This window comes from Acartia tonsa, chromosome 13 (assembly GCF_053477335.1).
Source record: "Acartia tonsa isolate MP-2025a chromosome 13, ASM5347733v1, whole genome shotgun sequence".
NCBI lineage: Eukaryota > Metazoa > Arthropoda > Copepoda > Calanoida > Acartiidae > Acartia > Acartia tonsa.
The window spans coordinates 2,035,061-2,058,832 of record NC_137272.1 but is presented as its reverse complement, the minus strand read 5'-3'; the positions used below and the strand labels follow the sequence as shown (position 1 = coordinate 2,058,832).

At 33.0% G+C, this 23,772-nt stretch overlaps 2 protein-coding genes across 14 annotated transcripts in view; both read right to left on the bottom strand.

The window, feature by feature from the left end:
• Positions 1-6,418, bottom strand: part of LOC145304519 (cell growth regulator with RING finger domain protein 1-like) — a 13,492-nt gene extending 7,074 nt beyond the window's left edge. For 5 of the 6 annotated variants that reach the window (XM_080146404.1, XM_080146405.1, XM_080146406.1 and 2 more), the window contains exons 1-10: positions 6,354-6,418; positions 5,411-5,459; positions 4,830-4,896; positions 4,333-4,390; positions 3,715-3,780; positions 3,354-3,435; positions 3,094-3,156; positions 2,616-2,712; positions 1,721-1,830; positions 596-683 (exon numbers count right to left, since the gene is read on the bottom strand). In XM_080146404.1, the coding sequence (XP_080002530.1) occupies positions 596-683; positions 1,721-1,830; positions 2,616-2,712; positions 3,094-3,156; positions 3,354-3,435; positions 3,715-3,780; positions 4,333-4,390; positions 4,830-4,896; positions 5,411-5,440 (661 nt within the window). In that variant the 5' untranslated portion in view covers positions 5,441-5,459; positions 6,354-6,418. The remainder of the gene's footprint in view (positions 1-595; positions 684-1,720; positions 1,831-2,615; positions 2,713-3,093; positions 3,157-3,353; positions 3,436-3,714; positions 3,781-4,332; positions 4,391-4,829; positions 4,897-5,410; positions 5,460-6,353) is intronic. The other variant, XM_080146409.1, reaches the window with a different exon arrangement.
• PRL-1 (protein-tyrosine phosphatase 4A family member PRL-1) lies at positions 6,413-23,755 on the bottom strand. 8 transcript variants are annotated; one of them, XM_080146411.1, is made up of 14 exons: positions 23,681-23,755; positions 22,938-23,109; positions 22,390-22,484; positions 21,047-21,105; positions 18,854-18,892; positions 18,334-18,415; positions 17,551-17,595; positions 16,816-16,876; positions 15,777-15,878; positions 14,571-14,671; positions 13,888-13,986; positions 8,127-13,305; positions 7,393-7,572; positions 6,413-6,552 (listed from the first exon to the last, which is right to left on the bottom strand). In XM_080146411.1, exons 6-12 carry the CDS (start codon positions 18,412-18,414, stop codon positions 13,279-13,281), a joined length of 516 nt encoding a protein of 171 aa, XP_080002537.1. In that variant the 5' UTR covers position 18,415; positions 18,854-18,892; positions 21,047-21,105; positions 22,390-22,484; positions 22,938-23,109; positions 23,681-23,755; the 3' UTR covers positions 6,413-6,552; positions 7,393-7,572; positions 8,127-13,278. The 8 variants fall into 8 exon arrangements, with proteins under 8 accessions (XP_080002537.1, XP_080002538.1, XP_080002539.1 ...); XM_080146412.1 differs by having other exon boundaries at positions 6,413-7,572; positions 8,127-8,479; positions 12,773-13,305; XM_080146413.1 differs by having other exon boundaries at positions 6,413-7,572; positions 8,127-8,479; positions 12,777-13,305.
• Between the last annotated feature and the right edge of the window lie 17 nt (positions 23,756-23,772).

The following is a 23,772-nucleotide window of genomic DNA, read 5'->3' as shown; positions in this document are numbered from 1 at the left end:
CATTGTCCGTCTGTCCATCTGTCTCACAAACTGCTCAACCATTTGTATTCTACTTTTGAGGGAAAAATTAGGAAAGGAAAGAACATTACACTGGTTCCCAGAGTTTTATGATCATGCTTCCTTTGGATAATTTTCTTACATCCTGATTGTTTTTTAAAGAATAGGGATAATTTTGCTTATGATTATCAATTTATATACATATAAATATTCATTCATATATCCCTTAAGATCTCTATATTAAATGGCAGTCAAAAGAAATGAAAATCTATAAAAAATGAAACAGCTTTTAAAAGCTATTTAATTTACAACTGCAAGACAAAGTAAAATGCAAAATAGATGTTATAATATCTAGTTATCCTCCGCATCGTATTATAGACAGATTTACGTGAATAGCAAAACAATATATCTTAGGGTTAATTCCAGCTTTGTTAGCCCACACAGGGGCCGACGTGGTATTCATTTTATGATTTTTATTTTACTATTAGTAGAAAACTGGATATACCTTCTATACAATATAATACATGATTTTTCAGACAACCGGTTCTAATCCAGCGGATATTAATCGGTTTCGTAACTATAATGGAAAAAGCCATACCTGAATTTTCTCCAATATCCGAGTTAGAAATAAATATTTGGTGCAGTAAAGTTGCAGTTTCTCCACACTTGTAATACTCAGCCAGTATCTGTACAAAAAATGTACAATTATTTTCTTTCTTGAAATAGTATGATACTAGCGGCTAAGCCCCTAGAGGGCTCTAGGGGCACTTAAGGTGATTGGGACTTGAATTTGACCTCCCTATATTTTAAATTTTAGTTTCTAGAAGAAGAAAAAAATTATCAGTGGGGGGGGGGGGTTACCCCCTCCAAAAATAGCTATAAATCTTCCCAGGACATGAGAATCTACAATCTAAAGGAAAACCTCGGTTAATCGTTTAGCGAGATCTTTTGCTACAGACTAAAACATATTACTATTTTATCATAGTGACTTCGCCCCTAGCATCTTGGGCATTTCTTTTTGAAGGTTAGAAAAATAGCCTAAACCACCCTAAAACTTATATCTAAAATTAATTTAGCCTAAAACCATCCTGTCACCTATGTCTTTCTATCCTCTAGATATCTTATTCTCTACCTGGCTAGGTACCATACACTTGGAATCCTTAATATGTATGGCAGATAGCAAGGCTTGTCCCTCAGTGACTATCTATCCTCTAGATATCTTATTATCTACCTGGCTAGGTACCATACACTTGGTATCCTTAAAATGAATGACAGATAGCAAGGCTTGTCTCTCAGTGACTATCTATCCTCTAGATATCTTATTATCTACCTGGCTAGGTACCATACACTTGGTATCCGCAATATGAATAGCAGATAGCTAGGCTAGTCTCTCAGTGACTATTTATCCTCTAGATATCCATTATCTACCTGGCTGGGTACCATACACTTGGTATCCTTAATATGAATGGCAGATAGCAGGGCTTGTCCCTCAGTGACTATCTATCCTCTAGATATCTCATTATCTACCTGGCTAGGTACCATACACTTGGTATCCTTAGTATGTATGGCAGATAGCAAGGCTTGTCTCTCAGTGACTATCTATCCTCTAGATATCCACTATCTACCTGGCTAGGTACCATACACTTGGTATCCTTAATATAAATGGCAGATAGCTAGGCTTGTCTCTCAGTGACTATTTATCCTCTAGATATCCACTATCTACCTGGCTAGGTACCATACACTTGGTATCCTTAATATGTATGGCAGACAGCAAGGCTTGTCCCTCAGTGACTAGTACCACAACACAAGGGTAAACATCGCGAGGTGCACTACCTAAAATAATATCTCTAATACATTCTAAGTCTAAAAATAACAGAAAGAGAGGGGTCAATATGCTGTGTATTACAAAAGTCCCCCAAGAATAATAATAATGTTTTCTTATTCAATGGCTTGTCAACCTTGCACAGCTCATTACTAAAAAAAGGGGGGAGGCGGATGTGCCACTTTTTGAAACCAGAAGTAAAACGTGCATGATCTCAGCCCATATAGAGTTTTAACTCTAAAATTCTGCACAGCAGTTGCTTTTGTGGAAAACAATATGAAACTGTGAAGAAACGGCGGCGGAATCGCCGCTCCCGCCAAAACCGCCGAATTTTTTTTTGCCTTTTTTCGCCAAATTAGACAGTTCTCAATCATCTGAGTAAAACTTTTTTACTCATAAAAATTTCCCTTATATTTTCACGTGACACTTGTAATATTTCAAACATGTCAATATTAAAAAAAATTGCAAATGTGTAAAATCTTACAAGTGTCAAGTGCAAATATAAGCGAAATTTTTATTAAAATTTTTTTTTATCTCAGATGATTGAAAATTGATTATAATGGCGGAAACGGCGGAAAATCAGCCTTAAATAAATCATATATAGAGTGGTTTTGGGAAAGACTTGATAAAAGCAAAGTTGTAAAGAATTGAAAAAAAATGAATATTTGTTTTTCTCATCATGGGATGAAATATGAACTTGAAATTTTTTAACAAAAAAGGGACAAGATATCATTAAAAAAATTCAATCGATTGAATAAGTAGGAACTGTATTCCTTTATAAACAAAAGTACTTTACCTAAATGCAAAGGTCTATCACTAGGTTTCTCAATTGGAAGAAATCCCTGACTAGTTTGTTGTACTCTTTGTATCTCTCCCATCTCAATACATTTACCCTTAATATTAGTTTATATTAGTACTAACAGCTAAGCCCCTAGAGGCCTCTTGGGGCACTTGAGGAGGGGGTAGTTAAATTTGAAAATCCCATTTTTAATTTTAGTTCAACAAAAAATTTGGGGGAAGTAATTTTTTCTAGGGTCAATTTCTTTTGGAAGGGTGGTGGTACCCTCCCCTCAAAAAGATATAAACCTTCCCGGGACCTATGAGAAGCTACCCTGATAAGGAGAACCCGATTGGTTCAGCGGTTAGCGAGATCATTCGGTACAAACAAACAGACAGGCAAATAGACAAACACACGTCCTGTTACTTTATTTGTATCTTACCCACGACAAGACATTTACATACTCTTTGGATGATTAAACTAAACAAAATATTACCTGTCCAAAGAGATTACCACGGAAAAATGCTTGGGTAAACCAATCTTCAGGGGCTCTAACCACCTAATTCAAAGTCAGTTAAAATAGATAAATAGCTACCTATTACAAAATGATACTACCTAGGTACAAATTGTAAAAATATTTTTTTTTCAGCTTATTCAAAAGCAATTTTTGAGGTAAATCAAATGTAAGTAGTTTAGGCAACTTAACATAAAATACAAAATAAATTAATTAACATTAGAAAAAAAATATAATAATACCTGGTGAAATGCATTGATATCAACTCCCCAATACACCCTCATACTCCCATTATTACATACAGATGTTAATTCCAGGTTTATTCTAAAATAATAATATTGATATCAACTCCTCAATACACCCTTATACTCCCATTAAATACAACTGTTAATTCCAGGTTTATTCTAAATATACGTTTATTTAGTAGTTGGCTTAACAACTTTGAGGACTTTTACTGAATTTGGATTGGTTAGTTTATTAAGTTGAGCTTTTACATTTTTTCACCACTTATTGTAATCTTGAAAAGGGGTAATTTTGTGTATTGGGTATTGTACATCAATTTATCGGTTATTTATCTTATCCCTTTTGATCCCTGTATATTACCTGTATGGTTCCTTTATGCCAAGTAGTTTAATTCTGAATGGTAGCAATATCTTGGCGAAATCAACTCTAAATTAATTTGAGAGTTACGTAGGTAGGTAGGTAATGAAAATATATATTTTGACTAAATACATACCTAACTAATTTTTTTAACTGGTTAATTTGTATTAGATAAAACATCTTTTCTTCAATAAATCATTCAAAAGTTTGAGAGACGGCTAGAAGTGTTCATCAAACCTGGTTTACACCAAAGAAAAATTATTACTTAGGTAGCTAAACTTTTCTTATTATCAGAGGCAAATTCGGCAAATTAATTCCATTTGAAAAAGCTGAAAATTTGGATATATAATTTGTGTTACGCCACTTGGCGTAAAACTTGTTTTGTGATGTAACTAAAGGGACGCGGGTTAGAAAAGGAGAAAGAAAAAGTTGGCCGTGGGGAAATTTTCACCAAGAATTGTATGTCAGAATCACTAACCCTTGTCCAACATTAAGCCAGTAAAACAAAATTCTTTCATAAAATTATTAAGCTATTGTTCTACCTAGTCATTACAGAAATCTTACTGGACATGGACAAATTACTATTACTAGTTAAGTAAGGAGGATTAATAAAATAATTACCTAGGAGGAACATGTTTAAATTTTTGTACAGCAGAATCACCGAGAAAAAAATCTTCTCCTGAAATATAAAAGTTGGATTTAGAGGATTTTTTTCGTTAAGTAGGTACCTAGAAAAAAAACTAATTTTTTATTAGGTATTTCTTATTTTTCGGAGTACGCATAACATTCTATCTTGAAGTTTATTATAGGTATAAAATCCTTTAAATAAAACAATAGGAACAATCCGACTAAATTACTGGTTAGATTGTGTACACATTTTGGTACAAAATGGCTGTTTTTTAATTTCATCCATATAATAAGTTATCTAGGAATGATAAAGAATAATCTAGACTAAAATTTCGTCGCTCGTATTATAGGATTAAGTCCTAGGAGATTACTAAATATTACTGAAAAATAATTTTTAAGTTGGACGTATTATTGTGTCTGATTAACCATCAAGAGTAAGAAATCTACCAAAAAATGAACTAAATTACTACGTATTTATTGACACTCACTACCTGCAAATCTGAAGAGAAAGAGCGCTAAAGCAAAGATAACTCCAATACAAGTGACAAGGTTGGTTACCTACAAAAAAAAACTGTTCAAAAATTTTAGCTGTGTGTGTGTGTAGCCATGGTTTCTTAGTGTATGTACCTAAGTAGTCATGGGGTAGGACGAGACACTTTTGTATGCTAGCACCAGAGCCAGCTCAAGGTCCACGCTCAAGTACAAGTACTTGACCCGCTTTCTCAAGGGACCTACTCTTTATTACCTCACCCTCGCCGAGTATGGCAGGTGTCCCAAATTAAGTCACCGTAATGAATGACGCACTCCACAGAGGAGCTTGGGTAAGGGTTGCACTAATATTATGTACTTGACTATTGAGTATCCAAACTACCCTTCTTACACAACCAAGGGGAAGTTGCGTGAATGAACTGCGAGAAATTCGAGTCGCCACATGGGTACTTGAACTTAAACTCTCACCACCGTAACTCAGTGCGTTACCACTGAGCTACGACGCTGGGAGAAACATTTAATCAGGGTAGGTGAGAATCTGTCTCAATATCAAAGTATTTAATAACATCCATGCCATTATTACCTCCGCTATAGATACCAATGATTCCATCATAATGGAGTTACCAGTCAACCTAAAAAAATTAAAGTTAATAAATAAAAACTTAAAACTACCTACTTGACAAGTTTTTTTTTATTTCAAATTCTAATGAGCAACTTACACGAATACATGAGCAAAATTAAGCACTTTTAAGTACCTAGTTAAGTTAATAATAATTTTTTTTATTGTAGGTTACCTAGTATTATTTTTATTAGTCTTTTTTTATTTAAATTATCGAATAAAATAAAAAACATGAAATTAAAGGGGGTTATCTTGTGCGCAAATTTTTTTTAATGCTCCCACAGATATTTATCTTTGCAAAATTAGACAATTTGAAATTTTTAAAAATTCTCCTAGAAGTATATCTGCCTCACTGTAAAAACATTAGGTAAACTCAATTTATACATCTCCAATGATATAAACAAAATTACCCATTATAAAGATTAAAATTATTAGTTAAAAGGGCTGGAAATCATTTACAAATTTGGAACCAACCAATCACAATTGATCAATAAAAGTTCAATTGTTTAAGATCCAACGAATAAGATAACGTGATTATAAAACTTTGGGTACCAGTGTAATTTACATACCCTCCCTCCGTGGAGCTGTATTCTTGATCGACTAACGTACGTTTTCGTAAACGCATCCCTTTTTTATTGGGCATCTGCGATACCATTCAAGGAGAGAGGGGATATTGATCTGTTTATTACACTAGTCCCAAAAGTTTTAGTTTTCTTATTCGCTGGCTTAACAACTTTGGGGACTTTATTGAATTTGAATCGGTTGCTTCATTAAGCTAAGTGTTTAAACGTTTCTACCACTGATTTTAATCTACAGAAGGGGTAATTTTGTGTATCATCATTGGGGATTTATATCAATTTATCGGCCATTGTCTTATCCCTTTAGATCCCTGCATATTATACCATACCTGTAATCTATCTACCTATAATTTCATCTAATGACCATTTCTAATCCATTTTGTGCGACTCTGAAACAAATATCCACTTGACATGTACATACACAAAGATTAATTCATGCGTAGGTAGTTATATCATCAGTTTGCGTCAAATATTATTAAGCTAGCAATATTATGTTACAGGGACAGAAGGAAAGATACCCACTATTAACTGGTAGATTTCTAACTACTAAATTGTTTTATGGGTCAAAATGAAAGTCAGAAAGAAAATTGATGTACATTAAGAGATATAAGTTTTCCGGAATTTTAATGTAGGGAGTAGATTTGAAATCTGCATCAAATTTTAAGGATTTTTTTATAAAATTCGTTTTTTGTAAAATTCTTTATCTAAAAGCGGAAATACAAATTAAGTTAATTAATTTTGGCATCTGTGATTGGTGGATTTAAAAAATCTGCGCTCTGATTGGATGTCGTACATCATTCAACCAATTAGAGCGCAGGTAGTTTAAAATCCACCTATCCTATTGGTCAAAATTAATTAACTTAAAATGTATTTTCGCTTTTAGATAAAGAATTTTACAAAAAACGAATTTTATAAAAAATCCTTAAAATTTGATGCAGATTTCAAATCTACTCCCTACATTAAAATTCCGGAAAACTTATATCTCTTAATGTACATCCCCAATGATGATAAACAAAGAGGGGGTCCTGTAGATTTTTCGTTGTAAATTTATGACAACGCTAGTTTAAAAAAATACATATCAAAATTCGATGAAAGTACCCAAAGTTTTGGACAGCAAATAAGATAACATGGTTAAATAACTTTGGATACCAGAGCTGGATCTTTATATCATTTTAGTGGTGAGCCAGATCAGGGTGAGCCAACTTTCCACCAATGAGAGCACAGCATTTTATGAAATGCCGCGCCGTGATTGGCTGAAATTCAGCTTACCCCGATCTGGCTCACTACTAAAATGATTTAAAGATCCAGCTCAGTGTAATTTACAGTCCAATCTAAGAGTAGTCAATAAAATAATAAGTAAAATTCTACCAATTAATATCTATCTATCTTTCCTTCTGCCCCTATTAAATGTAGATTATATATATCATATTCATGTTATAAAAATGATTACTAAATATTGTGGACTTTATAAAAAAGCCAAAGTTGACTTTTTCATTAGTTTTTTTTTATACATATATAATATAAATGATTTCGTGCAAAAGCAGTTTCCTAATAAATTGATATTTTAAATTTTTAATGTATATTTTGTCAAAATGCTTCCCCACCTAACCCATATAAAAGCGATAAAAAACCGGGTTTTTATTGTATTTTTATTAAACCTTTTTTTTTATCCTTTTATAATGTAAAAAGCTCATACTACAGTAAATATATTTCTAGCTGTTATTATTTTACTTTATTTTTTTTACAGTATATACTTTGCTGCCTAATCAAAAAAGGAACTTTCCTTGAAAAGGTTTAAAGAATTGTTAAAGTAGAAAAATAAGTGGATGACTATCAAACGCTTTGATTTAGTCTAGAACACAAAAATGTCAAAAAAATATATGCTTTAATTTTTTTTAACCTTATTGATAACGATTGCATAATTAAACATATAAATTAGTACTAAAAACCACATCTCATGATCATTTACGTTTTAACAATCAACTATTCGTTAGACCTATTTCATGGAAAATTCCCTTTAATTGTAAAAAGTTAAGATATTACCCGCTTACTAATTGAAAACAAGAACAAAATAAACTCAAAGAAATAAACATAATAAAAACCTGATTGTAACTGAATATATTTACAGAAAGTTTCATAAGAAATAGACAGTTAACTAATTCTTAATAATCCACATAGAAATAATAAATGAAATTAATAAAAATTTCAGACCTAAAAAACAGAGATTTTTTTATCAAGAAACAGATTAATTTTTTTCAGCATATTTTATGAATTTAGCCACAGAGTTATAGGAAAACGATTCATTTCAATTTGTTAAAATTAACTAATGAAAATTATTTACGTTTTTTTGTTTTGTTTTGTTATGAAATTCTCATTGGTACATCATACACATATATAATATATTTCATATTCTTTATGCACATTTAAGTTTTTTATCCTAAAATCATTACATTTTCTAGGGTGTCCAAAAAATATCATTTTCAATTTTGAAAATTCTCAAAAAAATGATATAAATTTTGGACCATAATACGATTTTTTTCTCGAATTACTCAGAATGAGAAAAAAAGAAAGATAAAAAGTAAACTTTATTGTCTTTAAAATCTATATAAATTTTTATATTTTTTATCAATTTTATAATCTGCAAAAGTTTTCTTTTAATCAATCTTTTCATATAAAACATTTACTATGTAACGACAATTTTTGTATCATAATTCATACAAATTAAATTCTTCCCAACAAAGAAGATACTTTGCTAAGACGTTATTATTATTACTATGAAAATACGACAGTAAACAGTAATTATTACAGAGCATGCGGCGCTGAATAAAAAAGAATTTGTGCCAAATGGTAAAAAAAGGTCGAAAATTTGGAAAAGTTTTCTATATTAAGTTGGCTTTCCTCAATTTTGGCTTGAAAATTTGATAATACTTAAGCTGAGGGCAAATAATAGATTTTTTGTCATGGAAACATATTATTAACATAATTTTCATAAAGCCATTGGCCGTTTTTGATCACTGAAGAAATCTTCAACTTGGCATTTTCAATACAACTTTGTGTCTTAAAAACCTAATAAGGAAATGATAAAAAAACAGCTTTTGCAACAATTTAAGTGTGTTTTATTAATGCTTTTATTTATATTTAAACATAATGCCTTGTAATTTTTACTCAAATATTGCTTAAAAATTGTTTTCAAAGCTGTTAAAAATTGAACTGGGATAATCACGAACAAAGATGTACAAAACAGACACCAATTGGTTAATTTGTCGTAACACATATTATGCAGAATTGCATAGACATGAAATATATGTATGTATATTATTGGATCAACTGCTGTTCACGGTAAAATGTTCCTGGTTACGATTGTCCCCAAAAAATTATTAACTGTAAAGGCTGCAAACGGCCAAACGATGAAACGCATAGATTTTGCTTGCACAAAATTTTAACCGACAAGAAAGGCCTTCAAATAATATGGAATACCTAGTCATTGATAAATACTCGCAGTGCACATAAATGCGCAAAAAAAGACTTATTTTATACTTTATTCTTCAGAGAAGCTTTCCCTTTGCTATTCCAGATTATTTGTAGGCCTTTTTTGCCACCTGAAACATTGTGCGGGTATGATATGTACGTTCAGCCATTTGACAGCAAGCATCCTTTAAATTAATAGATTTTTGGAAATATTCGTCACTTGGAACATTTAACCGTGAACAGCACTAAATCCATATTATTTATAATAATACTATGCAGCCACTACTGAATATGTTCCATATCTAACCATCAGATACATGTAGCCATAACAAAAATATTTAGGGAAAATAGCATTTTTATACAAAAAGACCTTCTTTGAATATGAATTATTCTTGAAGAGCTTTATATAAAATCTTTATTTTCCCCAAATAATTTTGAAATGGTTATTGTTTGAAGTAAAAAAACAATAACAAGAAATCAAAAAAAAATATTAGATACAGAAAATTTTTTTTTTTTTGCAAATATTAAAAATCCTTGAATTTCTTATTATTACTTAATTGCTTACACAGTTCATTACTATAAAAATTTAGTTTGAAATTCCCAATCTTACCCAGATCAATGCCATCACATATAGGTACAAGATGTGTAGATTTCATATTTTGCGATCAGAAAATCTAAAGAAATCTAAGTTTTCAAAAAGTTTAGTTTATAATTTTCAAGTTTCACTTGGAGCTTACACATAAATATCATATTTTTAGATCTTATCATGGTTTTATAAGAACTCCTAGGGGATGAAAATTGAACATGAATTTTTCATACTAGACTTACTAAAAATTTAGATTTCTACTTGCCAGAAATAAAATCTATGCATCTTGTTTAGCTAGATGTAATTGGTTGGCAATTATAATCTAAATATTTACAGTTATGAACTGTGCCTAATTAATCGTTATTATATCACCATATACAGCACAAGACAAGAGTAGATAGAGGAAGTGTAAAATGGGACAATAAAATTATGAAGTGATGGGATGGGGGAGGGGAAGGATAATTTGGGCAAATGGAAACATCAACACATAATTTAATTCTAACAGAGGCATATTTTCAGAATTGGCAAATATTGATATACAGTATGGCTTCGAAACCGATTAATATCCGCTGGAGTAGAACCGGCTATCAGGCATAATGAATAATCATGTATAGCATCAAATTAAAGTCAATTTTCCACGAATAGTAAAATAAAATCTTAAATAATACCTGTTTTGTTAGCCGAACCTTCGGCCCCATGTGTCTAACAAAACTGGTTTTAATCTTTTAATTTTCAATTTTTTATATCCGCAGAAAGCTGTCTATAATACGATGCGATAAATAACTATTCAGAATCTAAATTGCTGCCCCCATTGACCAATACATGATTTTTGACAATATATAATTATTCGAGATTTTCATATTGGCATCAAATATAGAAAATGGACAGATCCTAATGTTTTAAAATAAGTCTGACAGCCGACAATAAACCACCAAACAACCGCATTTATGTTATATGCATTACAAAAACCATATATGTAGGCAAAGTTATCCCCTTAGTATTAGTATTCAGGGATCTAAAAGGATAAGACAATGGATGATAAATTCATGTACATCCCCAATGATGATATACAAAGTTATCCCTTCTGTAGCATAAAATTAGTGGTTGAAACGTGTGGTTACTCAACTTAAAGAAGCAACCAATAAAAATTCAAAAAATGTCCCCAAAGTATTGAAGCCAACGAATAAGAAAACGTTATTATAAAACTAGTGTAATTAATAGCCCATTGTCCCCTCTCTCTCTGCTTAGTATTTATTTTACAGCAGCTAATTAACAGCAATTTAGCGGCTTATTGGCGGCTGCCCGTGCCCTTATCTTATTTACTACAAAAATCCTGAGTTCTATCTTAATGTGTGTATAATACAAAGAAAGTTTACATCTTATAAAAACTGTGTAAGTGACAATAAAAAGCTTTAAATATAGAAAAAATCTCCTTAACGACGAGTAGCAAAATTTAAAAAGTGCGAAATTACAAAATAACCAATTTTTTGGCATCTTGAAAACTATTGGGCCACAAAAATTAATTTTGAAGTGATATTTTCATTGTTTAGTAAAAATTGAAAAGAGACGTAACTTTTTTATATGCAGTAGCCCAAGAGTTTTTAAGATGGCGCAAATTTTAACAAACAATCTTATATAAATATACTAGAAGATACCTTATATAAAAAAAACTTGGTAAGTTAAGTAGATCCCAAATCATAAAACTGATTAGACACAACTTAAAAGTAGAAAAAAATAAAATCATGTAAATGTGAACTCGATGACATATTTGCAGGGATCTAAAGGGATAAGACAATGGCCGATAAATTGAAGTACATCCCCAATTATTATACACAGAATTACCCCTTCTGTGGATAAGCATAAGTGGTTGAAAAGTTTGGACACTCAACTAAATGAACCAACCATTCAGAATTCAAAAAAGTCCCCAAAGTTGTTGATCCAACGAATAAGATAACTTTATTAAAAAAAATTTAGGACTAGTGTAATAAACAGCCATTGTCCTCTCCACCCCTGGATATTTGTAAGTTTTCGTTCTTTTTAAATTGAGGAATCAAAGCCATCAATTTATTCACATCTACTTAATTATCTTTCAAATAAAAAACCCTCTCTCTCTCACTTTTAAGGATTTCAAAAACTAAAATTTGTAAAAGAAATTTCACCCCTTTTTAGAAAGGACAAAATATTTTAATGACAAAATTTATGTGCTTTATAAAATTAAAGAATTTTGATTATTTTCTCGCTAAAATCCACCCTTCAATGACCATAAAAGTTTTTAGATTTAGGACTTTTTGATTTCAATAAACGTTTTCAAAGCATGATCTATTTAATTATATTTAAGAAAATGTTTTATTTCCCGCAATCTATTTCCTCTTAAAATTAATGAAACAATACACCCAAAGTCTTTTTTTAAAACAATGTTTGCAAATAAAAGCCTGCAGCAAAATTTCAGATCTTTGAGTTTAGTTACTTTTTTCAAGGGCTTACAGCTGCGAGCCAGACGCCAAATAGCTGCCGTGATTCGACATTCTATGCGATTTAAATCAAGCTGTTTAATGTATATTTAATAATGTAATTTAGGTATAGCATCTTGTAGTCGTACCTTTTAGCATTGAATTGGCGGCTTTTAAGCGGCTGGATGTCAGCTGTTAGGCCCTAAAATTTTGACAGAAATAATCTAGGAACTACAATACCTACCTACTAAACTTGGAAGTTAAGGATTCACAATAGATGAAATATTAAGCAATAAGTAATACAATCATATAAACCTTGGTATTATTTTTCAGTAATACCATAAACATATATAAAATCATTGAAAATAGACATTCATTAATTATAATATTGTCCTAAGATTTTTAACCTACAAGGAATAAGGAACAAGGAGTGATAGAATTGTAGTGATGCATTAAAACCTTAAAAGTATTTATCAGGTTTTAATCTTTAAAGAAGGCTGTTTATAACTAAACATTTAATTTGTTATCTAGATATTATTTTCTTCTGAAGGTTTTTGTTTAATTTTGCTTTGTTTCACATGTTGGAAGGTTATTTCTTGCTGAGATTTGTTTTGTTGGAGGGAAATAATGCTCCCTGCCCCTCCCCACCCCCTGGAGTACACATCATGTCCCCAGGGAGGAAGGGAGAACAGGTTTAAATGCCGGGAGATATTATAATTATCTTCTAAATGAGATTATTTTGGAAGACAATTACTGGATCTGACACTTCCCCTTTCCCTGAAACAAGAAATTTGAATTTATGAAATCGCAAAAATATTTTTAAAATCTTTCTGTCCGTACGTCCGTCCGGGACAGTTAGATATCTTCGTTAATTTGAACAGGATAGAAATGTCCATTGATTTCAAACTTTGCATGATGACCTTTATAACACTGATTTAAATAGTATCCTGTATTTAAGAAGTTTTGCAACAACTTTACTTACATTTTTGTGTAGACTTATGCATTAATATTCTGCTTATACAGTTCTGACACTTTACAAGTATGTTCGTTTGTACTGCCGTTTCCGAGCTATGCTTTTATGAGTGTTGTCATCCTTGTTTTTTTAATGATACTAATATATTTATCTAAAGCTACTTCGATTCTATAATGGTGGGAGGATTCTCATTATGTCACCTTTTTTTCCCAGAAAATAAAGCCTAAAACCATTCCTAAAAATAGTTCTGTGTGGACATAAAAATAGAATAAATCCTTTCACTTACGCATATAGAATGCTACAATTTCCAAATATTGAGATGAGCGTAGCAACTCTATCAATAAAGAATGTACGTCTGTCACTCCGTCATAAAAAGTTATTTTTACCTTTACAAAGAACTTCTTCCTCTTGTATTTAGCAAGGAACTCCAATTGTTTCGAGTTAATGGCCCCACGACGTTTCTTTCGGATCAGTTCGATTGCGTCCTAAATATCATTTATGTAATTTAGCCTGTATATGATGATATGGTATGATAGAGCAGAGGGGGTTTAAATGAATGTTCAGAAGAATAAAGAATGACATTTAGGGTTGGTCTAAATTTGTTTTCAGTAGAGAAAGGAGAGGTTGTAGAATGATTTAGGGTGGTAAACAACGCCCCCCACCACCCCCATCCACTATCCGTTTTTGCATAAAACAGGGTGAAAACCCCCCCTAAAAAACATAATATAATCTACAATCAAAATTAATTCCTCCAATTATTACCAATTTTTTCCAATAAGTCCCTTTCGCTCTATTAAAAATTGCTCATTTATTTAAATGATAACGTCTTTAAGTATTCTTCCGAGAATATGACAAAAAGGGTCATTTTTTTCGCGTATTTTACCTAAAGTTATGTGTAACAATTTAATGAAATGCTCTTATTAAGTCAAACTGTTCTTTTTTATGACCAAATGTACGTATATAAAATTTTCATAAGTAGGAACAGTTTGACTTAATAAGAGCTTTTGACTAGCACAGCTACACACGAAAAAAAATTACTCCCTTTAGAAAAAAAAATACAAATGTGTACCTCGTATTTCATGCCCAGTTCAATGAGTGCCACAGCCACTAGCACCGGCGCTCTACCCAGTCCTGTTACACAGTGTACTCCAATACAGGTAGACGGATCATCTGAAATTAGTGGTTGATAATTTTATACAGTCCTGTTACACACAGTGTACTCCAATACAGGTAGACGGATCATCTGAAATTAGTGGTTGAAAAGTTTAGACAGTCCTGTAACACAGTGTATTACAATACAGGTAGACAGATCATCTGAAATTATTGGTTGATAAGTTTAGACATTCATGTTACACAGTGTACTCTAATACAGGTAGACGGATCATCTGAAATTATTGGTTGATAAGTTTATACAGTCCTGTTACACACAGTGTACTCCAATACAGGTAGACGGATCATCTGAAATTAGTGGTTGATAAGTTTAGACAGTCCTGTTATACACAGTTCACTCAAATACAGGTAGACAGATCATCTGAATATATTAATGGTTGAAAAGTTTAGACAGTCCTGTTACACAGTGCACTCTAATACAGGTAGACGGATCATCTGAAATTAGTGGTTGATAAGTTTATACAGTCCTGTTACACACAGTGTACTCAAATACAGGTGGACAGATCATCTGAATATATTAATGGTTGAAAAGTTTAGACAGTCCTGTAACACACAGTACTCCAATACAGGTAGACGGATCATCTAAAATTATTGGTTGATAAGTTTAGACAGTCCAGTTACACACAGTGTACTCTAATACAGGTAGACGGATCATCTGAAATTAGTGGTTGATAAGTTTATACAGTCCTGTTACACACAGTGTACTACATTACAGGTTGACGGATCATCTGAAATTATTGGTTGATAAGTTTAGACAGTCCTGTTACACACAGTGTACTACAATACAGGTAGACGGATCATCTGAAATTAGTGGTTGATAAGTTTAGACAATCCTGTTACACAGTGTACTTCAATACAGGTAGACGGATCATCGTTGATAAGTTTAGACAGTCAGGTTACACAATGTACTTCATTGATGGAAACGTTTAGACAATACTAGTTGAAACCAATGAAAATTCAACTAAAGTACTTTAGATTTTTGGGCTAACGAATAAGATAGCGTGGTTAAAAAACTTTTGGTACCAGTGTAAATTACAGTCTAATGTCCCCATCCACCCTGATAATTAGCGAAGCTACTCTACAATTAGTTTAATGACAAACTAACCTGTACCTTGAAACTCTTTGAGAACAAGAGCGAGCCAGCTCTCGACAATGTCTTGAGTTGGGGCGGATCCGTCGGGGAAGGGTAGCTGGCTTACAGATATACCTACAAACAATAACTGTTTAGAAGATGCGCTTACAAAAACAAATTAAGTACTATTATAAGACGTCCTTTTGTTTACTTATTGTGTATCATACGTTAATAATGGGACCTTCTCAGGGATCTAAAGGGATAAGACAATAGCCGATAAATAGATGTAAATCCCAAATGATGATGCAAAAAAATACCCCTTTTGTAGATTTAAAAAAATAGCGGTTGAAATGTTTGAACACCCAACTATATGAATTAACTAATTAAAACTAACGAAAATGAAAACTTTGGGGTCTAGTGTAATACACAGTTCATTGTCCTCTCTCTCTCTGGACCTACTTCTATTGTGTCTGGTAAATGACATCAAAGATTAAAGTCGGGAAACGCCTTTGCCTATAAACAGGCTAGTTCATCACTATGCTATAGCTATGCAATAAAAAGTTGGTTTTCTTGTTAGATGTTGATTTTTCTTAATTCCCTAAATGCAGCGTTGCGGAGCCGGAGCCAGGAGCCGTGGAGCCAGGAGCCGTGGAGCCAGAGCCGTAATTTTTGTTAAAAAACGAGTCCGGCTTCGGACTAGATAAATAAAGAGATTTGTTGTAAATTAAAATTTGTTGACTCTGTTTTGTCATATGCAAATGCCCCTATTAAGTTTTTCAAGTCCATATTTATCAAAAATTGAACTTTTAAAACCTTCAAAAGTCAAAAATAGACGTGGGGAAAAAATATGTCGAGTTTTTTCTTGATTTTATGTCGGAGCTGGAGCCGCATCAAAATTAAACGGCTCCGCCACGCTGCCTAGATGTATTGATTGCTCTACAAGATGACCCTACAGTTATGAAGGCGATAATTCAACAAAGCATGAACAATGTCATAACCATTGTGGGGTATTTTCAGGGATTCCTTGGAATATATACATAAATACACCTAGAAGCTATAAAACTTTGAGTACCTGACTTGAGAAGTTCATCAGTTTTATAAGTAGGATCTGTAGCACAAACCAGGTGAGTCACCTACAAACAAGGATGATAACATTCAGGGGTGTATACTCTGCACAAGATTCATCTTTCCCCCGGCTACAAAATATTTCATTTATTCCGACTGACTAAGAAATTCTGTTATGGATGCTCGTTTGTTCAGAGCTGGATCTTTAAATCATTTTAGTGGTGAGCCAGATCGGGGTGAGCCGAATTTCAGCCAATCACAGCGCGGCATTTCATAAAATGCTGTGCTCTCATTGGTGGAAAGTTTGCTCACCCCGATCTGGCTCACCACTAAAATGATTTAAAGATCCAGCTCAGGTAATAACTACCAAAAATTTGAACTGTCGTCTATCATAAATAGAACCGAGAAAATTGCATCATTCTTATTGCGTAAAGGACCGGACGGATGGACAAAATAAAGTATAGAGAAATTCAACCTTTGGTAGCCTTTTGAGGGAGTGCAAATGTAAAATAATAACCCCTTTCGACCTAATTAGGGGGGGAGGGGGGAATAAAATTTATGTGGGAAGGGGGTAAATGAAAAAATAAAGCACTGAAATTTTTTTTTTCATTTTCTTCCCCTCCTTGTGGGAAAATTGAATCTTGTGCAGAATATACACCCATGAAATTATTTTATAGAAAAAAAATAATTCTTATAGTTGTCTGATTATTTGGTAGATGCAAAAGTTAGAAATAAAAGTTACCTTATGCTCTGTTAATATTTTGATATAGTTATCCATGTTCAAATCCTAAAAAAATTTAAGTTGTAAATTAATTCTTCATTTAAGTCAAGTGGTATTTTATCCTTATACAATAGTAACAGGATATCTGTCTGTCTGTCCGTCCTAGAAAGGTTAACGACTTCTTGGGGGAAGGGTACCACCACCCTCCCAAGAGAAATCGCCCCTGGATGCCCCCTACCCCCCGGAGAACTCAGACTAGATTGAGGTTTCTAAAGGGATAAGGCAATGGTCGATAAATTTATGTAAATTCCCAATGATAATAAACTAAATTCACCCTTCTGTAGATTATATAATATTTGTGGTTGAAACGTTTGGTTAATGAACCAACCATTTGAAATTCAATAAGTCCCCAAAGTTGTTATGGGAACAAATTAGAAAATGTTCATATAAAACTTTTAAGACTAGTGTAATAAAGAGCTCAATGTCCCCTCCCTCCCTGGGGATAGTGACCAGAGGTTGTTAATGTTCAGTGATTAGAAAACTCATATACTTGAATTCAATCTCCGCTGGAGCGGGTCGTTGTTATCAAACTTTGGGTACTAGTGTTACAAACAGGCTATTGTCCCCTCCCTCCCTCTCTGGGGGTTACTTAAGTTGAGTGTACAAACGTTTCAACCACTGACCTGAGGTTGTTCCGTGATGAGGAACCTCATATTCTTGAATTTAATCTCCACTGAGCGGCTCCCCCCCCCCTCCCTCCCTGGGGATACTTAAGTTGAGTGTACAAACGTTTCAACCACTGACCTGAGGTTGTTCCGTGATGAGGAACCTCATATTCTTGAATTCAATCTCCGCTGGAGCGGGTCGTATCATCTTTCCCGTCATCCTAGAAAAAAATTACCTAGTTAATTTTAGAAAATTAATAACAATGTAATGTACCTACCTAATCTTAATTAAAGTAAAAGAATTGAAATGAGCTATACCATATGTTAGTAACTCCCACCCAATGGAAGAGACCCTGTCCCGATTATGTATGGAGTCTTTGAAATCAGCTAGTGGCGTCTGAAATTTAAAAAAAAACAGAGTTCATACAAAAGAACAGAAAGCAATTTGATAGCAGACAAAAAGGGTCTCTACTTCCTACTTGAGGTCGGTATTTGTATGAATTATACATCTGTGCCCATTGCTTATACATTCATTGTATCTTTAAAATAAATATATAGTACCAACGGGTACGACCCCTATAGGCCTCCTGGGGCACGTAAATTGTTTTTCTTTATTAATCTTAACAGTAGAGTAGCTGCGCTACTAAAAAATATCATACCTGACTTCTTGGGAGCTTGTTACTAACGGTTTAATAAATCTAACATTTTATTCATTTAATTCATTATTCAACAACTAGTTGCTTCGCCCATAGCCTCTTGTGGAGGTTGTTGTCTTGAAAGTAGCCTAATCCCACTCCGATACATCTATAAAATTTTCCTGGAAAGTGCAACCCATTCGGACAAGCAATTTTCGAGATTTTTAGATTCAGACAAAAAGCCTTACCATTTTATATAATAGGATTATTTACTGGAGTTTCAGGCGTTTTCCCACAAAAAACCTTATTGAGCACATAAAACACCCCTTACCCCGCCCCGAACTCCCTATCTTTTGAAAAAAAAACTTTAAAACTGGGGGATTATAGGTAGTTTATTTGTTTATTTATTAATTTAGGAAAGGTTAGGTTGGGTACTTGGTAGCCCCACAGGGTTTAGATGGACTTTCAGTTGATGAAAAGTGAAAACCTGTTACACTTTCATTGGGGGAGTTGGAAATTACTGCATGTGAAATTATTCTACAGCCCTCTTTGATTTATTTGGTAATACCTATCTAAAATAAAAATCACAACTTGCCATATTTTACCCCTATTTCCATTGTTCTTTTTTAATCAAAGTTATATATAGAGCTAATTATGAACTTAAACTAAGTCTTAATTGTAAAAAGAATCGTATTTAAATGATTTGATAAAAAAATCATATTCATTATTGATAAAAATAGAATCCAATAAACTTTATAGGTAATCCCTCAAATTGACGTGTGGACTAATGTAAACCCCCCCCCCCCCCACTCTTATTTTCATTTTCAGGGTGAAAGGGGACAATGGGCTGTTTATGTCCCCAAAGTTTAATAATATCGTTGGCTTAACAACTTTGGGGACTTTTAATGAATTTTGATTTGATTTGATTAAATGAGTGTCCATACGTTTCAACCACTAATTGTAATCTACATAAGGGGTAATTTTGTGTATTAACATAGGGGATGTACATCAATAAGTCGCCCATTGTCTTATCCCTTTTGATCCCTGCATTACCTAGCATTTATCCAATATAGGTCCACTATCAATTTTAGGGAAATTGCCAAATAAACTCTTCTTAATAAAATCCTATTTAAAAATTTCGCCTGAATAAATCTGATTTCTCAATCAAACACTCATGCAAGCAAGATTTCTTTGATAGGTTAATGAAAAATTCTTTCCAGTATGGCTTCGAAACCGCTAGATTAAAACCCGTACTCAGCCATACTTAAAAACCAGTATCGTTTCGTATGGTTTTATATCCAGTTTTCTACGAATATAAAAATATACAATCCTAATATTAAAGTCAGCATTATTAGCCTTCGGAATTTCTGGGCTAACAAAACTAGTTAATATCTTAAAATTGTACAATTTTACATCCGCGAAAACCTTTTTAAAAGCGAAGCTTTTCTATAATTAGGGTCGGTCCGTCCGTCCGTCACGGATAGCTTTTTTCGTTAATTTAGACATGTTAGAATTGTCCTATCGATTACAAATTTTGCATGGTGATTCCTTTAGTAGTTAGGTACGATTTAGAAAGCGTAGCAACTCTATAATCATTACTAAAATGTCCGTACGTCCATTTTAAACATGTTGATTTTTTTACTTTTTTAAATAGCTTTTTTCGTTTATTTAGGCATGTTAGAAATGTCCTATCGATTTCAAATTTTGCATGGTGATTCCTGTAATAGTTAGGTACGAGTTAAAAAGCGTAGCAACTCTATAATCATTACCAGAATGTGCGTACGTCCATTTTAAACATGTAAATTTTTTTTACATTTTTAACAACAAATTTGTATGTGACCTAATTATCCGATTGGTCTGATTTTTGGTATACTGATTCCTGGGACAACAAAGTACAATATTATAAGCGAAGCAACTCTATAATCAAGTCCTAAAAATGTAAGTATGTCCATAATCATTATCCTGTATCAAGCAGTTTTTACTTACAATTTTGCTTTGACTCTTATACGTTCGCATTCTGATTATTCAGTTCTGACATTATACAAGTGTTAATGTCCGTTTGTCCTACCGTTTCAGAGCTTCGCTTTTATGGATGTTGTCATCCTTGTTATATTACGATGTGATAAAATAAATTTTTTTTGTGAATTTTTAAATAGATGCAATGATAGAATCGTTCTACATATTTACGATTATAACAAAAATGAATTAAAAGAATGCCTGGTTTATTTGTATAAGTTTCTATATGTGACTAACTGGACTAGCCACAATAACACAGCCTGAAATTAAAATAAACATTATATAAAAGTAGTAACAGGATGTCTAGGTGTTCGTGTATAGCGAAGGATCTCGCTAAATGCTGGAGTGATATGGTTTTCAATTTTTTTGAAGTGGTTCATAGGTCCAAAAATATTTAAGTATATTTGAAATGAGAAAGCATCCCCCTTATCCCCTATCCTTTGCATAAAAGTAACATGTCTGTGTGTGTGTCTGAGTGTCAAAAGTATTTCACTAAACGCTGAACCGATGTGTTTCGGCATTACAGGAATAGGGATGGTTTATAACTATTTTGGGAGAGGTCACCGCAAACAAATCCTCCCAAGAACAATGAATTTATCCCCAAAAAATGTTTTTTTTTTTAAATTCAAAGGGGGGGGGGCGAAAGTGACACTTTTTGAAACCAAAACTAAAAGTCAACAAAGGAACTCAACTAAAAAAAGAGTTACAGGTCTGAGATTTTGCATGGCAGTTGCTTTATAGGGGTAAAATATGGAACTGTGAAGAAACGGCGGCGCAACCGCCGAAAACCGCCGTTTCCCGCCGAAATTTTTTTGCCTTTTCTCGGCGGTTTTCGGCGGTTGCGACGCCGTTTCTTCACAGTTCCATATTGTACCCCTATAAAGCAACTGCCATGCAAAATGTCAGACCTGTAACTCTTTTTTTTTTAGTTGAGTTCCTTTGACTTTTAGTTTTGGTTTCAAAAAGTGTCACTTTCGCCCCCCCCCCCTTTTAATTTAAATCACTAATTTTAATCTACAGATGGGATAATTGTGTGTATCATCATTGGGGATGTATATCAATTTATAGGATATTGTCTTATCCCTTTAGATCCTTGTATTTAAATTGTACTTAACCTTGTAAATATGTATATTTGTCGAAGGAAACTAAAACCTGAAGCTACAGACATCAGTATCCTAACCCTGCGGGGCAACCATTAACATTTACCTAACTTAATCTAAAATAACCTATCAAAAGCTACTATGAAAGAAAGACGAAACCCCGCTAATTTGCTTTCGTTGTATGATCCTTGGGGTTACAGGTTTAAACCCAGTGGGTATTTAAATTTTAATTACCTTGTAAATATGTATATTTGGCGAAGGAAACTAAAACCTGAAGCTACAGACATCAGTATCCTAACCCTGCGGGGCAATCAATAACATTTACCTAACTTAACCTATCAAAAGCTACTATGAAAATAAGACGAAACCCCGCTAATTCGTTTTTGTTGTATAATCCTTGGGGTTACAGGTTTAAACCCAGCAGGTATTTGAATTGTACTTTACCTTGTAAATATGTATATTTGGCGAAGGGAACTAAACACTGAAGCTACAGACACCAGTAACACCGAGAGAACTCAAAACAAACACAGATAGTTTATCTAAATTTTAATCAACATTAACATGACTATTTCCCAAACTTACTTCTTAATGCTTAATAAACTTACAGCTTTATGATAAAAAAACTAAAACTCTTGAATTATATATTAAAGTAGTTATCTCAAAGTGCACCTAGCATAATTTAAATTTCCCTCTCCCGTTATTTTGAAATGAAGTGGGGGTGTAAATTCTGCATGAGAAAAGGAAAAAAAATATGTGGGAGGGGAAAAAATGAAAATTAAAGAGTAGGTACCTACTGAGAACATTTTTTTCCCGCTTGGGTAAAAAATATGTAGTAAAAATGAGTAAAATAAAGCCTAGGGTACTGAAACTATGCAGATTACAAACCCCTGAAAAATACGTTTGTATCGAAATGATTCAGAATTGTCTAATTTGGCAAAAAAGGTTAGAAAAAAATTATAACCTTAACCTTACATGGCCAAAAAAATACAAACCTGGAATATCTTGAGCCTGGTGGATAAATAATCACTTTTGATAGCAAAGGATTTTCTTCCTTTGCTAACTGTAATATTTAGTTGTGAGAATGTTTTATACACTTGTAACTGTACAATTTCTTTTACTTGGCAGCAGCGACCTCCTACACGTTCGCTTGTATTGCAGTAAGCCCTGGAAAATAGAATAGGTATATTTGATAAAAAATTTAATTTTGGCAGATTTATAAATTCATGGTGAAACTTAATTTTTTTTTCGATATAACGATAATAAACATAACCCTAGTATATTCACCAAAAAACATTTACAATCACTGCTGGAAGGTGCTTAGAATCACTTGCTCGTGTTCGTGCATTGTCCCCATTGATGCTGTTTTATTGAGTTTCTTTGACTTTTAGTTTGGGTTTCAAAAAGTGTCACACCTGCTTTCCCCCCCCCCCCCCTTAAATTATTTTGTTTAATTTTTAATATACCCAAGAATTTCTCTTTACCTTAAGGAATTTAACAAAAAGACTTATTTTTTAAAGACTACTCTCCTTATGTTAGCTCTAATATCAGCTAACCTTACCTGGATATTTGACCATACAGGACTCTACTTGTGTTAGCTTTACTCTAATATAACCTTACCTGGATATTTGACTATACAGGACTTTACTTATGTTAGCTCTACTATAATATAACCTTACCTGGATATTTGACTATACAGGACTTTACTTATGTTAGCTCTACTATAATATAACCTTACCTGGATATTTGACTATACAGGACTCTACTTATGTTAGCTCTACTGCCAGCTAACCGGGCTCCTTAAGCTCCTCTGAGAATTCATTAGCAAAT